Genomic DNA, 17,692 nt, shown 5'->3' with positions numbered 1-17,692 from the left:
TGCTCCATCAGACTGTAATCTCTCTCCGAATCTGCGTGATGCTTCCTCACCTTCACAAACCTGTTGTCACAAAAAACGAACTTTTTTTTTTTTGTCGTCGTCGTTCGATTTATTTTTCTTGATGACTAAAGTTTAGAGTCTTTTCGTCCGTTTATTCGTCCGTAAGTAATCTTTATCTTCGAAGACGTAGAGAGAGATTTCGGGTGTAAACTGATTTGTGTGTATTCACGAACAGAAATAGAAACAGACAGAAAGCCTCTAAGACATCGTTTAAATCGCTAACAGTACGTTTTTTTTTTTCTATATGAATTGTTGCAGCAGAAATTAGCAGAATTTGACGAAAATTTTAAGAACTAAAAAAAAACAAAAACAATTCAGATCATTTATAGACTTTTGACTGATTTTTTTTTTCTAGTTATTTAAATATTTCTAGGTTTGTTGAATTCAGCATGATTTTGTGGGAAATAATTGATGTTTGCATTCATTTTATTTAGGAATTTCTTGGTTAATGTTTTATATTAATCAGAGACGTTTTACTTGATGTTTCTGTTCCCTGTTGTTTTTTTTTTTTTTCTGTTGCTGTTCAAGTGCATGATGTTTGTTAGAGCTGATCTCGAGTCTGATCTCGAGTCTGATCTTGAGTAGGATCGCTGTGTGTTGTTAAATTTGGTGTGTGAGGTGACGTGATGTTGCTGCTAAGCCTGAACTTTATTCCTAACGTCTGTAGTGATTTATTCGGCACTCGTGTGATTGCTCGATTGAGTTTATTCTTCACGCCGCTCGTTTAAAACATTCTGTAAACATTCTGTCGTTTTGAGAGAGAGGGAGAGAGAGAGAGAGAGAGAGAGAGAGAGAGAGAGAGAGAGACAATGTGTAGAATCAGTATCTGTGGAGTATCACTGAATTCCCGCTTTTTTTTTCCATATATATGTGTGTGTGTGTGTGTGTGTGTGTGTGTGTGTGTGGTGCTCTAGGAACTGTCCATGGTGCTGCCTCCTGAGTTTATGACATTTACATCGTAGACTAGCTGTCTGATGGGGTGCCATTACTTTTACATCATAAAGAATGATTTCGGTGTTAAATCTACTTGTGTTGTTTCTTTATTTGTTTAGTATTTAACCAAAAGCAGGCAAACATTTGCTCGCTTTATGTGGACTCGTGTTGTGTTACTTTTTGTTCTTCCTTTCTTTCGTCCCCCCCCCTCCTCCTCCAGCAGCACCAGCACCTAACCTCCTCTCACTCGTGCGCAAACTTCACTTTAGTTAATCCCGGAAAATGAATTATTTGGATTTAATTCGACAAGGTTTCTGAAAATGTTCCATCTGCCACGGAGCAGCTGGCGAAGGGATAAACGTAATTAATTACTTAACTTTTTGAACGAGTGAAACACGGCTGGAGGAGAGAGAGAGAGAGAGAGAGAGAGAGAGAGAGAGAGAGAGAGAGAGAGAGAGAGAGAGAGACAGAGTGAGAGAGAGAGGGGGAGAGAGAGAGAGAGAGAGAGAGAGAGAGAGAGAGAGAGAGAGACAGAGTGAGAGAGAGAGAGAGAGTGAGAGAGAGAGAGAGAAAGTGACAGAGAAAGAGACAGAGAGAGAGAGACAGAGTGAGAGACAGACAGAGTGAGAGAGACAGAGAAAGAGAGAGACAGAGTGAGGGAGAGAGAGACAGAGAGAGAGAGAGAGAAAGTGACAGAGAAAGAGACAGACAGACAGAGAAAGAGACAGAGAGAGAGAGAGAGAGAGAGAGAGAGAGAGAGAGAGAGAGAGAGAGAGAGAGAGATTTGAAATTGAAGCGTGATTTGAGTTTTGTTTGGAGCTTGTAGGTTAGAAATGATAAAAAAAAATAAGGTTGTGATTTAAAGGAAAATATTTGCTAATATATGGTGTGTGTGTGTGTGTGTGTGTGTGTGGTTCTAAAGTTTTATAGTCATGATTAAGTGTCAGAAGTCACAGTGTTGTGTTTTATATCGTCACTGTTTTGTTTCCTCCCAACAACTATAGACAAAAAAAGAACTAAAAATATCTGCGCACCTTGTAAACGTTACCTCATCGTCCACGGTTTCGTTTGCTGGCCCGACTACAAAGCGGCGTCTCGTCCCCTCGTGGGCCGCGGGAACGGCGAGGATTTTCTGCATTTATTTCCTCTGTTGCATTGTTTAAACAGCTTCTCGCTCCAGTTTTGATCCCTTCCTCTCTCGCCTTTGAGGCCGTTCCACGTCGTGTCAGCTGTTGACTGATAGTACGAGGACGGCCTCGCAGCGGGGAATGAAAGAAAAGTAGCGGTTGGTAAACACTGATAAGGGATAAATAGAAAGCGGTCAGGCAGAGATAGTTGTGTGGGAGCCCAGATTGTGTGCGGTCTGCTAAAATGAGATTCGCCGCCTGTCCCTTTTTTTTTCCTCTATTTTTTTTTTTTTTTTTTTTTTTTTTATTCTTCTTGCCCTCCGCTCACGTACCCCCTCCTCCGGACTGGGCTTGTCTGGAAAATCTCCAGTGACCTCACTAGGCAAGTCCCAGGCTTCAGGAGCCGTGTGTGTGTGTGTGTGTGTGTGTGAGAGAGAGAGAGAGAGAGAGAGAAAGAGGGTGTGTTTTGTTTTTCCTAACAAGGGTCAAGTCGGCCGGTGCACGTGTCCCCAACGCGTACAGACAGCTGTCACGGCTGCGAGCACACGGTAATTCATTTAGCGTCAAAGTACAAGATCACAGCTGAACCTCAGAGCAGAAATCTTTCTCTTTCTCTTTTGAAAAGGCGACGAGAGTCTCAGTGTCAAAAAAAAAAAAAGAAAGCTTGCATTCGTTTGCTTCGATCCGTCAGCGACGCTCTGATGTAACACAAATTTTTTTTTATGCTAATTTTGGGCTTAAAATAAAAAAAAAAAACGTTCGTAATAAATCTGATCAATTTAAAAGTAAATAAATAGAAATAACTTTTTTTAGATGATCAGTTCCTTTTTCTTAAAGCGTGTTTTTATTTCTCGTACAAGCAGAAGGAAGTAAGAGGTGTAAAACGATCGTGTGTCATTTTGTTCAAGTAAAGTGTGAAACTGGAGGTCGAGTGACAATTTTTCGATCTAGAACCGACGCCTTGGGAAAATTTTCCGTTGTTTTATTTTTTTCCTTTTTTTTTTCTAACAATAATCGTAAACAAAGTTTATTTATATCGGTCATTTTAATCTTGACAGTCGAGATCTTTTATATTCAAATTCATATTTGTGTCTCGTGTGTGTGTGCGCGCGTGTGTGTGTGTGTGTGTTTTCTCCCCCTTGCTTGTACCTTGAGGGTCACCATGTGGTATATTTACACGGAAAATAATTCCCCCCATTATCCACGGCTCAGCTAACGAGAGCGGACGTTAAGTGAATGACAAAAAAGGTCTTGAAAGAAGGGGGGGGGGGGGGGGGTTTAGGGGAGGAGGAGGGTGGGGGACGAAAGGAAGGGGGGGGTGGCTGGGTGGGTGGTTCTGGCTGTCTCGATGTCCATGCAACACAATACACACCTCTGTCCCTTCCACCTCCACCTCCTGGTCTCGGTCTCTTCGTCTGTTGTTTTTTTTTTTTTTTTCATGGTGTTCTGAAAGGCAGCTTCAGTGCAGCCGAGTGTGTTTGGTGTGTTTGGCTTGAAAGTGTGAGTGAGAGAAGGAGAGATGAAGGGTCAGGATACGATGCGAGAGAACGAGTGCGCTTTAGTACTCCGTGGCTTCAAAGGCGTCCAGCGCGCGGGCCGCGTCCCCTTCAGGTGACATGTTAATCGTGTCGCGCTGATGTGCAACGATTTATTTATTTATTTATTTATGTTTTTCTCTCTCTTTTTTTTTTCTCCCCCCCAACCCCCGCTTTACTTCCGATTCGTTCGTCCTGCTATCAGCTGCAAGGTTTGAGTAATATTTACATTAGCGTCTTGTCTCCAGAGTGACCCGAGCGTTCGCTGTCTTATCTACACGCAAAACAAATCTGTATGGTCCTTCTGGTCGTGCAGGATAAAGATATCAACAACCCGAGTCTTTACATACGTACGGAAAACACTCGCCGTCACCGAGTTCAAGCTAAAACGTTCGACGACTCGATGCTGAAATGAAGCCGAGACTTTTTTGAGGCGTTTCCTGAAGACTTCTGACACTGGAGACTCCTTCCATAAAAGCATTAAAGCAAACCGTACAAAAGAAACCAGAAAGGATTCGAACGATTTCCAGCTTCTAACTGCTGAGTTTCGGCGAGCGCTCGGCAGCACGGTGCGTCGCTAAGCGTCAGGATTTTGCCTGAATGATATTTTCCATCTGAAATCTGAGAAATCTACAGAAAGCTGAAGAGCTGAGGGTTAAAATGTGGCTTTGGTGAGTTTATCTCTAAATAAAATGTCGTGCTAAATCGTGCTTCATACTGTAAGGCTAATTGTTTATGGCCTGCTAAACTGCTTAGTCCAACATTTTGTGTGTGTGTGTGCTGGAGAATATTCCCTAATATTCATATTACAAATGGATTGCGCTATTAATAACTGAGAATAAGAGAGAGAGAGAGAGAGAGAGAGAGAGAGAAAACATGGCCTTTGTATAAGTGCTCCATCTCAGAGCGGACTATCGTATACACACTCAAGTCTAGTGAAGTTATTACGTAATACGTAACGCGTCCACAATCCGCTCCGCCGTCAGCCCAGTAAATTTTCCGGATGAACAGATTCCTGACGACGGCTCGGACTCGGAGCCGTAGGTACTGTAGATCCGAGCGAACGCGGATTACAACTGGAGTTAAAGCCTCCGGGTTTGTAATCCGAGGGATTTTTGCTGCTCGCTAGCAAATTATTCTCGCAAACTAACAAAAAACAAAAAGACTTAAACAGCGACAAACATCACTCACAAACAGTTTGTTATTATCGACTCGTTATTAGCGCCTCGTAAGCGACGGACACGCAGCTTTAAGGTTAAATGTCCAGCTCGGTGTCACAAGGCTCCGATTTCTGAACATATGCCACGAACGTGACCTACCACCCCGACACCCCCTTTTTTTTTTTGTCGTTCTGCCCCTGGTTCCTGCTCTGGAGTGAAACCGGGAGGGGGATCGCTGTTTGTGCAGGCTGAAGGAGCGGCGCTTGAAGTGGCGTTGTTTAATGACAGCGGCAGCTGACTCATTAGGCGAGCGCGGTGAAAGGTAATTAACCCTGGGAAAAGTACAGCTGCCATACGAGCTGTTCATTTCAGTGCAATCTGATTAGGAATCAGGAGTTTAAAGGGTGGCTTCCTCTCAAACTCCTGATACAAGTCCCTGATAAGGGTGTGTTTCTCTCTAACCCCCCCCCCTTCCGCATTCGTTTGTTGTTGTTTGTATTTTTTACTACAGCGTCTTGAGCTTGAGCGGGTTTTTATCTCTAAGGCAGGACAGAAATCGGAGGCCACCTGGTCCCACTCACTCACGGCAGGTTTGCTCAGATGGACATGGAGAATAGGCGTGGAAGTTTTCTCCTGCTAACACCTGGCCTTTTTTTTTTTTTTTTTCATCCCTGCTCCTATTGTTCAGACCCAGACGCAGACGAAAAGACTAACAAAGAGTAAAGGTCGCTGAATTCAGGTTGAGTTTGCGACAGCTCACATAACGTTAACGTATCATACGCGTATAAATTACAGCCTTGTGCTAAAATATTGGTTGTGATTAACAAACTTTTCAGCAAAGGGAAGTGACTCCTGAAGTACGGAGAGGTTAAAGGAAGTTGGTCGACGGATTTGAAAAGGATTTTTGTCCGTTTGTTGTTACAATTAATGTCTTTGCTGAACACACACCACAAAAAAAAAGCGTCACCGTCCAACTCTTTCATGTTCCCCTGATGTCCGGACACGGACACGGCCAGGGTGGGGATTTTGTCCCCTGTGTGCCGCGGCCAAGCCATTAATTCCACGTTAAGGATCCTGGATGTGTTTTCTCATCACTTGAAATGAGCGCGTGTTGGGAAAAGGGATAAAAGTGAGCGCTTCCTCGTGATGAACTGACCAGCTTGGCCACGAGGATCAAACGTTTCAATCTGATAATAATAATAAAAATAAATAAATAAATCAGGAGAGAATTTCGAGCTCATGGAATCAGTGCTGTTATTATTTAGAAAACGCTGGACTTGAAACCGTTTTAATGAAACGTATTATTTATATCACTACTATTTCATTTAAAGGAGGGATTCGAGACGCTTCGATTGTTGATTCGCGAGAGCAAAGAAAGTAACGACGGCACTAACGGCGGTCCGACATTCAAACGATTTCGAGTCTCCGCTGCTTTATAAGCTCTGACGCGTCACGTCTTTAACCTGAGCTCACTTTTCCCCTTCACCGAGTCGACACGGACGTCGGACGTACGACAGACTTCTCTGATCGTGACCCAAGTTTTTGTTTGTTTTCAGAACGGTGTCGAATACAAGGTTTCGATTTCCACACACGCGCTCGCGCACAAACGATTTGCATTTCATTACGCGCTCTGCCCCGAACGGCACGGCTGTATTCTTTTCGTTCTTGTATTCAGACCATATCCAAACATCTCGCATTCAAATCCGTCCGGATGAATTCCAGCCGAGAGACGAGGATGATGTTACGACGTTCTAAACGTTTCGTTTTTTGGCACCGACGCTGTTTGAACTTTTATTTTTTTATCTATTTGGACTTTTATATTTAGCCCCAAAAAAAAAGCGAACGTGTATAAAAAAAAAAAAAAAAAAATTATTCCTAGGGTGAAACTCCAAACAGGAAAGTTTTTTTTTTCTTCCTTCCTTCCTTCCTTCGCGCTGCACCCCCCAACCCCCCCTCCTGGCAGATCAGAGTGTAATTGCCAGTAATCAGGTCTGTTTGCGGCTGATAAAACCTCGGTGAATGCTGCCGAAGCCCCCTCTTTGTGTGATGACTCAATTATGCCCGAAGAGTGCCTCATCAAACCTGGCCCATCAGCTGCCTTAATAAATAAGGAAGACGCAAACTTGCTGCAGGCACATTGTAATTCCATTCATTCCGTAATTACATTCAGCCCAGAGTTAACCCTTTCCTACTGCAACACGGGACAAAGACATGGGGGGAAGAAGGAAAAGAGGTGACCTTGTGCTGGGCCCCGGGTTCCATAATTCAAAGAATGATACAGCTACAGAAAGCTGAGAGAGAGAGAGAGAGAGAGAGAGAGAGAGGGAGGAGCATTAGCAAAGATAACGTTCAAGGTCTTTATTTATTCATTGTCGCTTCGCCCAGGCAGCTTTATTCCGTAATTACACTCAAAGTTCAGTCTAATCACAACACAAGCGCTCGGCACCGAGGAAACATTTTTAACCTTTTTATTTTCTTAAATCTTCATCCTAACTTCTCGTCGTGCAGCGATCCCGAACACGAGGCATCGGACGTACGCCGGAGTTGTTAGCGCTCGAGCGGCGAAGTCGGTTTAACGTGAAACGGTGATGCTACTGTAAATAAAAAAAATAGACATCAGCGGCGCTCGTGTTTCTGCATCCGTCCGTCAGTTATTGATCTCTGTGGGTCACTGTATTGTTAATTAATTATTTATTTATTTAATTAATTAATTTTTTTAAAAGAAAAGTAAAAAAAAAAAAAAAAACCCACAAAACCCCACAGAATGATACACGTTTCGTCCGCTGACATCACAACGCTAGTTGGCCACTTTTACTTGCTCCAGATGTGCACCGTATTTGAACATTTCTGATTTCATTACCACTCGGTTATCTCCTCGAATCACCGCCGCGTTTTTTTTTTTCCTCCCTCCGAGTCAGAACAAATTACATTTTAATTCATGTGTTGATTGCCCTCGCGTCACTTTTTACACACACTTCTCGACAGCTCAAATAAGGTTGTGGGAAAAGTAGCAGATGGGCTAGGGCAGAGAGCACCGGCCCCACACACACACACACACACACACACACACACACACACACACACACACACACACACACACACACATTAGGAAGAAGCACAAGCTCCCAGGAGTGTGTGAGGCCTTCGCCATCAGTGTCCTTGGCCTGCGAGGGCAACTAGAATTGAACGAAATTATGATTCAGCAGATGAGGCAAAAGCTTCAAACAGTAGGCTGTCTTTTCAATGCTAATGAGATGAAACCCCTCCCCCTCTCTCGGCTCTTCACTGTGGCTCACACACACACACACATTTGGTTGGTTAAACGGAGTCGACGAACTTTCTTTTCATTTGCTTTAACATCAATAAGGATATTATTAAAGCAATGCTCTCAAATACGGTGTCGTTTCCATAGTAACAGGGCTTAGTAACAAATACAGTGTTGTGCTGTTATCGGAAAGTAATCGGCGACTGGATGACTAGTTCCCGCTCGCACTTTGGTTACAGCTTCTTTAAACAGACATTTATTTACCAGCTTAACTCTAATCATTGGTTTATTTATTTATTTATTTTTTATTTATTTATTTTTCATTTCTCCTCCGTCTCCTCTGACACCGGAGACTCCTTCCTTAGATGTTAACCGAAAAGCCAGACCGTAGCATCGATTCCACCTTGTGTAGGCTGTTACCATGGAAACGTTAACGTGTAAAAACGAGCGGGGAAAATCAAACCGGTCCGATCCTAATCCGTAATTTAGTAGAGATGTTGTGTAACAGAAACTAAAGGATGGATTTATTGACTGGAGTGACCTGTAGATCACACACACACACACACACACACACACACACACACACACACACAAACACAACTAACATCAATATCAGTGTCATTATCGTGCCAAGCGTTTTATTTTAAAGTCCATCTGCCGTGCGTTTCTTTCACCCGAGCGTCTTCCGGCGCCCCGAGGTGTTTCCTCACCTGACCTTTTCCTCTCTGTCCCCAGAGGATGCTTTTCATGCCAAAGCTCTGAGGAGTGGAGAGACAAGATCGAGACGAGAGCAGAGGAGACCCCGAGGGCCCAGAGACTCACACTCTTCATCGCCTTACAAAGACGCTGAGGTAGAAAAACCTCCTTTTTTTTTTTTTTTTTTTATAGTAAATCCCTCCGAACCGGAGACGAGACGAGATGAGCGGCGACTCCACTCGAGGAGCTCAGACGTTAGTCGTGTTTTTATTTCCACGTGTCCAGTCTGCGTGTCCAGGAGAGCCATGTTTTTTTTTTTTTTTTTAAGCGCTTATTTATTCGAATCTATTCATCTAGGATCGTTCCCTCAAGATAAACATGTTTATTAGACGTTCAAGCAAGGGGTTGCGCGCGTTGCGTAAGGAGGTAACTGATATTATTCGAAGACCTGATGTTTACCACCTACTGCTTGGTAATTCAGCTACAAGGAGGCTCTCGAAGGCCATTCAGAGCAAATCCAATTACGCAATACTGAGTAAAAACTATGGCGCTTCTCCGACGGCATTTCTGTTTGCTTTGGAGACGTCCGGATGAACGTTTGTAATGCGGTAAAGAAACGGCGGTGATGCGTTGAGACAGACGAGAAAGAGAAAGACAGACAGAAAGAAAGAAAGAAAGAAAATGTTTTGTTACTTTTACCATGGATTGTGTGTGTGTGTGTGTGTGCAGAGCAGAGAAGAGTGTAATGAACTAATCAGGTACATTAGTTATTACAGAATGTAATCTATAGTGTTTGGGAGTTGTTTGTCTCGATAGGGAGTGCAGTAATCAAAAGTAATGAAGCTATTACGCCCGGGGAGCCGTGAGAGGACCGGCGTGGCATTAAGAGTGGACCACATAAAAGGTTTATTAAAGGAAATTAAGGCCCATCACTGCCACACCTGCTCCCCCTATTATAAATGTATGACAGGTCAGTGCCTTCAATCACAACAGCCAAGCTGAGAGAGAGAAAGAGAGAGAGGGAGGGAGAGAGAAAGGCAGAGGAGTCATGTTTCCCATTACGACTGGAGTAACAGCACAGCCTGTGACTCACCGCAGCCCCTCTGACCACTATACACTGCCATCAGCCCGGAATAATTACATTTAATAGGTTTTATTTGGGATCGGCAAGGCGACGCTGCGGCAGAGAGAGAGAGAGAGAGAGAGAGAGAGAGAGAGAGAGAGAGAGAGAGAGAGAGGATGTGTGTGTGTGTGTGTGTGTGTGTGTGTGTGTGTGTGTGTGTGTGGCATTAACAACTCTTTTTGTCTAAAAACACTCCACGGTGCTACTTTTTTTTTTTACACACTATTTTACATCATTATTTTTTGGCCACTGCTGTCTCGCCTCTTTCAAAAGGAAGTCTTGCTCACCTTTGTGTGTGTGTGTGTGTGTGTGTGTGTGTGTGTGTGTGTGTTTTCTTTTCGGATATACTTTGCATATCCGTGCCAAATTAATTGAATTTCCTGGACATTAAAAAAAAAACACACAGTGGCGTATGAGATTTTTACGTTAAGAATCATAACACAGGGTTTAATCAGACATGCCGGTTTAAACAGCGCAAAAAAAACACAAGCAAATTTTAAAAAACACACACACACACACACGTCTGAGGATCGATCGGGGATCGATGCGGGTCCTGAAATAACTCCTGCTTTGTTAAATATAACTGTTGAATTTAATATTGCGATGATTATTATTATTATTTTTTATTTTTTGAAACACAGCTAATTATTAAACTCTGTACTATTGTGCTAACTCGAAAAACGGAGTTAATCATTCGGATTTAATCAGGTTTGAGTTTCAAACCGAAGAGTCGAAAAGGAATTTGGGAATTTGTTTCAAATCGATTCTAACTTTCGCACCTGGCTTACAACCTCGAATCCTTTCTCGAACCTAGCGTTTAAAATCGAACCCATTCTCCTAACTAGCTCTTTAACTCAAATCTATTTAACTCGAATATATTCTCACACCTCAAACACTGAGACTTTCCTACAAACAGGTTTTAAACTTTTCTAATCTTTTCTCTTTTAATCCTTTTGTCCTAGATGGATTCTGAAGGAGATGAGAATCGCGTTGAGCGACGCAACGGCAACGCTAGTGAGTAATCGACTGTAATATTATGTCATGATATCGATGATTTGTACAAGGTCTCTCTAGCGCCCCCTAGGCACGAGGTGAAGTTTTTCGGCCTGCGTTCACGTCTCCGGTGTGCGATTTACCCGGAGTGTTAGTTCAGAGATGCAGCGTCACCCATCACTGTTCATTTTAATATTAATCTCATTCGTTTAGAGAGGCGGTTATGTGGAGGTGATGCATTGTTCACAGATAGTGCCTTCATTATGAGCTGATGTTGGCCCTGGCAAGTTAAGAAGTGTGTCTGAATGGCGCGATTGACTTCTCGCACTCACGTGACGGGGCGGGGTTTGATGGAGTCTTCTCCGTGGGCAAAGCGAGACCATATAAGATATTTTTCTCCATATTTTCTCCATATCCCACATCAACCTGCTTTACCCTGGATGTCATTTTTATCTCTCACAATGAATGACGTGCGATCTTGAGTCTGTATAACATTCTGTTATAGCTGCCTCAGTAGGATAGGACAAGCTCGATTTGGCAGCCGTTGCCTTGGAGACGTAAACGACGAGGCTAAAAACTGTAGCTAAACGTTGAGTAATGTTCGTCGTCTTAACGTACGCTTCGTTCCTTAGTTCATGCTAAACACACACAGTGTATGCTAGTTAATACCATAATGTCATGAATGAATAAGTGTTTTTTTTTTTTGTTTTTTTTTTTTAAATTAAAAACTCCGCCTTTCTCTCTTGTGGGTGTGACCTGTCTAGTATTTTTCTTAACTATCTTTTGTCCAACTCGGACCACCTACCTGACACCCGGCGTGCTTCCAGTCTCAAGCACTTCTTCAAAGAAACAGGAGGATAAGGGAGAAAGAGACGAGTGTATGATCTGTGAGAGCGTGGAAAAGCAGTGGCAGGATCCTGAGCTTGCACAGCTGCAGCTCTCCTGTGGGATAAAGTCATACGTGTATTTACCCATGTCTTCTCTCTCTCTCTCTCTCTCTCTCTCTCTCTCTCTCTCTCTCTCTCTGTGTGTTTGCAGTTCCGCCTGACTGCATCATCGACACGCACAGGTAAGCAATATTTTCCCAACTTCTCCTCCTTGACTCCCCTGAAGTGCTTGCCACGTGCGGGCCATTTTCTCACGGCTGGTCTCCTCTCGGTTACGGCTGCTATTGCCGGATTTTATTTATTTATTTATTTATTTATTTATTTATTTATTTATTTCTGATCTTCTGCAGTTTTGAAGTTGGTTATTATTCCTGTAACACAATGTGTTCCTGAAGTGTTTCCTTCCTCCTAGACCACAGCCACTTTATTTATTTATCTATTTATCTATTTATTTATTTACAATTGCAACGTCGTGCCTTTTTTCTCCAGTTACGTTTCATGATGTAGAAACGGTTTGAGAGTTTGTTCCTGTCAAGTTTTTTTTTTTTTTGTTGTTGTTGTTGTCTTTCTTGAAGCCCTGATACTGGAGACTCCTTCAGTTCCTGTGGCTCTTCCTTAACGGATCATCGTTTAAGCAGTTTTGATGGGCTTGAGATTTATTTTGGATGACGGTGTGTGTTAATAGTCTAGAACCTTAATGCATCTTTAGTCGCTCGTCCGTAGATCCTCTTCGTTTACCGATCAGATTAACGTGAAACGTGTTCGTGACTGCACGGCTTTCGCCGTCGTTTTTTATTTTCTTTTTCTTTAAAGGCTTTGAGACATTTTTTGTCTTCTCTCTCTCTCTCGGTTTTGCAGCCTGCACCTCTCTGCGGCGAGGAAGAGGAGCGCGGCCGAAGGGGCCCGTGGCACGCCGGTTAACAAGAGGAAATCTCTGCTGATGAAACCACGCCACTACAGTCCCAGCGAAGAGGAGGAGGACGAGGACGAAGACGAGGAGGAGGAGGAGCACGAGGACCAGGAGGAGGACCTGGCAACTGCTCAGGACAAAGACGCACCCAGGAACATTGACACTCCAGCAGGTAGACAGATGTCCCGTTGTTTTGTCTGTTTTGATGAACAATTGACGCTGAATTTTAAACTACCATCTGTTGCATTCATATTTTTTCTCCCCTGCCACCACCACCTCCTCCTCCTCACTCCCCCTTCCAGTTCTCTGTATATCTATCCATCTATCTAGCTATCCATCCATCCATCCATCCATCCATCCATCCCACATACACACACTCTCCAAAAAAAAAACAAAAAAAAAAAAACCCCACTCCATTAATTTCTGCTTAAAGACTCCGCTGCTGGGGCCGCTGTGTTTGTCTGTCACATCCTCAGATTGAAATTTGGGACAGCTTATCTGTCATGAGATTCCTGGCAAAGCACTTTTTCATTCCGAGTCCCTCCTTACATCCCCCTCCTCCTTTCCTCCTTTCCTCCTCCTCCTCCTCTCTGCTCTGCTTCCAAACTGGTGTCCGGACAGAAGAAACAGCAGTTGTTGGAGCGATAAGACTCAGATCTCTGCTCCACACTGTGTATCCGGATATCTTTTTTGGAATCCCCGATCACAAAGCGAGCTATCGCCTGGAAAAGAAGGGGAGGAAAAAAAAAAAAAAGTGCTCGAATAATAAACTGAAAATAGAAGACACCAAATTATATTGTGTCTCATTGATATATTAAAAAAAGCAAACACACACACAAACACAAACACACACACACACTATAGACACGAAAACATTTTTGGAAATGTGTGGACACGGAAATATGGTGCGAAAAAAAAAAAAAAGTTGAGATTACATTCGTCCCTTTTCCCCCGAAACAAAAACATTGCCATTTCCTAATGAAACGAATTATGAACATTTTGGCAACAATGCCCGTACTTTTGCGCGTGCATTCGCACTCCCCTATAATCTGCACTTATTTGGTATATTTTTAACGATGTAACCAAGCAACAAACGTAATTGTGCCTTTCGAAAGCTTTTGTTAGGCCATCAAACACGGTGCAAATATACATAATTAGGCATAATGCCTATGCCTCATTATTGGACACATGTGGGTCGTTAAATGGACAACGGAATAGTGCTACAAATTGAGCGGCATCGCTGGAAATGGAATTCGCTTTATTTAATAATTTATTATTATTATTATTATTATATTTGTGCGCACGTGTGTAGATATGTTTTATTCTTTCTTACAATCCTGGGGTGGAAAAAAATAAACAACAACAACAAAAAAAAACAACACTGATTTAATCTTAAATTTAAGGAATACATTTGAAAAGATGGAAATGGAGGGAGGAAGTAATCTATATTTTTAGGCAAAACAAGACAAAAAAAGAAAGGAAAAACACAGAGGGGGAAAAAAAAAGAGGGTGCGAGTCTTCCATTTGGTGGCGGCATTGTGTGGAAGTGACTTGAGCCAAGCCTCAGATCGCACACTAGCAACGGTAATGGCTATTCTGGAGTACAAACCATTCACCTGTTCCAACACTCCAACCACACTTTCCTTCCAAACCCCCACCCCGATTCTTTCTCGCTGCCGTGTGTGTGTGTGTGTGTGTGTGTGTGTGTGCACTTTTTGGTGAGCGCTCTGCCTCCATCTGGATGGCAGAGTATGCCTGGATGCCTGCTCTGCTAATTGTAACTTAGCATAACTGGCTAACTTTGCATCTGTGTTGGACAGGCTCGGTTTATCACACCTCTGTCGTGATTCAGACAAAAAAATAAATAAATAAATAATAATAATAAAAAAAAAAAGCAGACCACTGAGAACACCGTTGTAGATCGCTTTAAAAGTGTACTTACTTTACCGAACTGTTTTTATTCTATCGTGTATAAAATAAATGGAATTAATGGAATTAAATGAATTAAAAAAAATAAAATAAAAATAAAAATAGTATCCCGACATTCGAATATGTCGTTCTTTCAAAAGCTAAGTGTAAAATAGTAATTTGGTTATAGTAAAGTGTAAAATAGTAATTTGGTTGGCTAATCTGGTTTAGTGCCTTTAGTTAAACTTAAAATGTCACTGATGGAGTCCAAAAGGTCTTGCGGCAGCCATGCTAACTTTTTTTGTGTACGTATAACTAGCCGTAAACCCGTACAACATGTCCGTGCTGTCTGGGGGATAAAAAAGGAAAGAAAACGTGTCAGTCGGTGGACTCTAATTTACCTCTAGGTGTGAATGAGCGTGTGAACGTGTGTGATGTTTGATTAGACTTGTGTCTCCTTCAGGTTGTATACCGCCTCACTCTCCGAGTGTTCCAGGGATGAAGGAACGAGTTATTGTTAAAGGAACCTGATTGATGGGACGTTTCTCTCCGAAAGGAAAAAAATATCAGAAGTCAGAAAAAAAAGCTTATCCTTAAGTTTCAGTATTTTGTCCTGTAATATAAATTCTCTGACCCTCACATTATTATGTGATTACTTTCCTCGGATTTTAATCCAAAAGTAATTAAGACTGAAAATATTTTTTTTTCTTTTATAAGAGCACGTTATAAATCATTTCATATCTTACCCTGCTAAGCCGGTACTCGTCGAACGCTCGTGTCCAAAGTGTGTGTTTTTTTTTTTTTTGTCCTTGTCTAATAATCCTTTAAGTCAGTAGACGATGTCTAAGAAGCAAAAAAAACAATCTTGGATTCATGTTCGTCTTAACCGTCTAGCTGCAGATTAATTCAGGGAGATTCCAGGAAATTGTAAAAAATATATATATTATATAATAAATAAATAAATATATAATTACTGTATAGGTGAAACGTTTCATGGTTGTTTCTTGTCCTGTTTTTTTTTTTTTTTTTGGTTGATAACTTTCTCTTTTTGTTTTCCTTTTGTTTCCAGACGACGACCTTGACTGTCTTGACTACAGAGACAAATGTCACGGCTCGTTGTCGTGGTCAGAACACACCAGCCTGAGTTCTCCCGAGCCTTCTCAGATCGAATGTGATGAAAAATGGCTGGATAAAGACCTTAGTGAAAGAAGCCCTGAGAAAGATACAGACCGAGAGGAATGTGGATGGATTAGTCCCCGCCCACTGACCGTGCCCGGTGCCAACTGCCCGAGCTCGAGCCCTAACTCGGTTGATGAAGCCCGGCCCGGGAAACACTTTGGACTTCAGCTCCCTATGTATGTAAGTCACGCTGCCAGTGGGCTCCTGATGGATGATTTTGCCTACTCCAGGGAGGTTAGTGATAATGAGGATGAGGCCCAGGTGCCCAAGCTGGACGACCCATTTGGGGGCTGGGCGCTGGGCATGGGCATGGAGCGGGCACGGCTCAACCTGGGCCTCCTGGAGCAGGCCATGCACAGGCAGCTCCTCCACGGTGCCTACAGGGAAATGGACCGCTTCCTGTTGGAACGTGTCAACCATGAAAGGAGACAAATGGACGCTCGTGCTGTCTACCATAACAACAAAGGTAATGCTACTGTTACTGCAACTACTATTATCATTACTACTACTAATAATGACAACTGCACCACGTAATTGTTATAACTGCTATGAACAACATGACATGTTACCCATCTTAATACTACAATTATTAACGGTAACACTACGACTAACAAAACTGCCACTATAAGTAACCTCACTTCGACTAGTGCGACCGCTAATGCTACTACTAATATAAATTTTAATACTACTGTAAAAAAAAAAAAACTCCTAGAAATAACTGTAATACTACAATTATATTATGTTAATTTTACTAATTTTACTACCTTTTATATTAAGGTAATATTTCTATTTAACAATGTTACTACTGTAAAAAAAAATAACTACCATTTTACTGCTATAATTCTGATGTTATTATTACTATGAGTTACGATATTGTTACGACAGTATTACTAATAAGACAATAAATACTACGTCTGCAATACGTCACAATACACGTAGCAGTAATACTACTGCTGCTGCTAAAAATAACTACAATAGTACTAGTACTACTACTAACTAGAATACTAGCAATACTACTACTACTGACAGTCTGATTAACACTACCGCTAATACTGACAACACTACTACTACTGAAAGTTTGATTAACACTACCGCTAATACTGACAATACTACTACTACTGACAGTTTAATTAGCACTACTGCTAATACTTACAACACTACTACTACTGACAGTTTGATTAACACTACTGCTAATACTGACAATACTACTACTACTGACAGTTTGATTAACACTACAGCTAATACTGACAATACTACTACTACTGACAGTTTGATTAACACTACTGCTAATACTTACAACACTACTACTACTGACAGTTTGATTAACACTACAGCTAATACTGACAATACTACTACTACTGACAGTTTGATTAACACTACTGCTAATACTTACAACACTACTACTACTGACAGTTTGATTAACACTACTGCTAATACTGACAATACTACTACTGATAGTTTGAGTAACACTACCGCTAATACTGACAATACTACTACTGACAGTTTGATTAACACTACCGCTAATACTGACAATACTACTACTGACAGTTTGATTAACACTACAGCTAATACTGACAACACTACTACTGCTGACAGTTTGATTAACACTACCGCTAATACTGACAATACTACTACTACTGACAGTTTGATTAACACTACAGCTAATACTGACAATACTACTACTACTGACAGTTTGATTAACACTACTGCTAATACTGACAATTCTACTACTACTGACAGTTTAATTAACACTACCGCTAATACGGACAATACTACTACTACTGACAGTTTGATTAACACTACTGCTAATACTGACAATTCTACTACTACTGACCGTTTGATTAACACTACCGTTAATACTGACAACACTACTACTGACAGTTTGATTAACACTACCGCTAATACTGACAACACTA

At 41.9% G+C, this 17,692-nt stretch overlaps 1 protein-coding gene across 4 annotated transcripts in view; it reads left to right on the top strand.

The window, feature by feature from the left end:
- The window catches only part of st18 (ST18 C2H2C-type zinc finger transcription factor), a 39,853-nt gene that overhangs the window by 1,032 nt on the left and 21,129 nt on the right, over nt 1-17,692 (top strand). For 2 of the 4 annotated variants that reach the window (XM_060871063.1, XM_060871062.1), the window contains exons 2-6: nt 8,816-8,931; nt 10,862-10,913; nt 11,931-11,961; nt 12,638-12,861; nt 15,667-16,242. In XM_060871063.1, the coding sequence (XP_060727046.1) occupies nt 10,862-10,913; nt 11,931-11,961; nt 12,638-12,861; nt 15,667-16,242 (883 nt within the window). In that variant the 5' untranslated portion in view covers nt 8,816-8,931. Of the gene's footprint in view, nt 1-102; nt 162-2,581; nt 2,669-8,815; nt 8,932-10,861; nt 10,914-11,930; nt 11,962-12,637; nt 12,862-15,666; nt 16,243-17,692 lie in introns of those variants that run through there. The other 2 variants (XM_060871061.1, XM_060871064.1) reach the window with 2 other exon arrangements.

The sequence above is a fragment of the Tachysurus vachellii genome, chromosome 5 (assembly GCF_030014155.1).
Source record: "Tachysurus vachellii isolate PV-2020 chromosome 5, HZAU_Pvac_v1, whole genome shotgun sequence".
NCBI classification, from domain to species: Eukaryota; Metazoa; Chordata; class Actinopteri; order Siluriformes; family Bagridae; genus Tachysurus; species Tachysurus vachellii.
The sequence above is the reverse complement of the archived record's forward strand: the minus strand, read 5'-3'. Positions and strand labels throughout refer to the sequence as shown.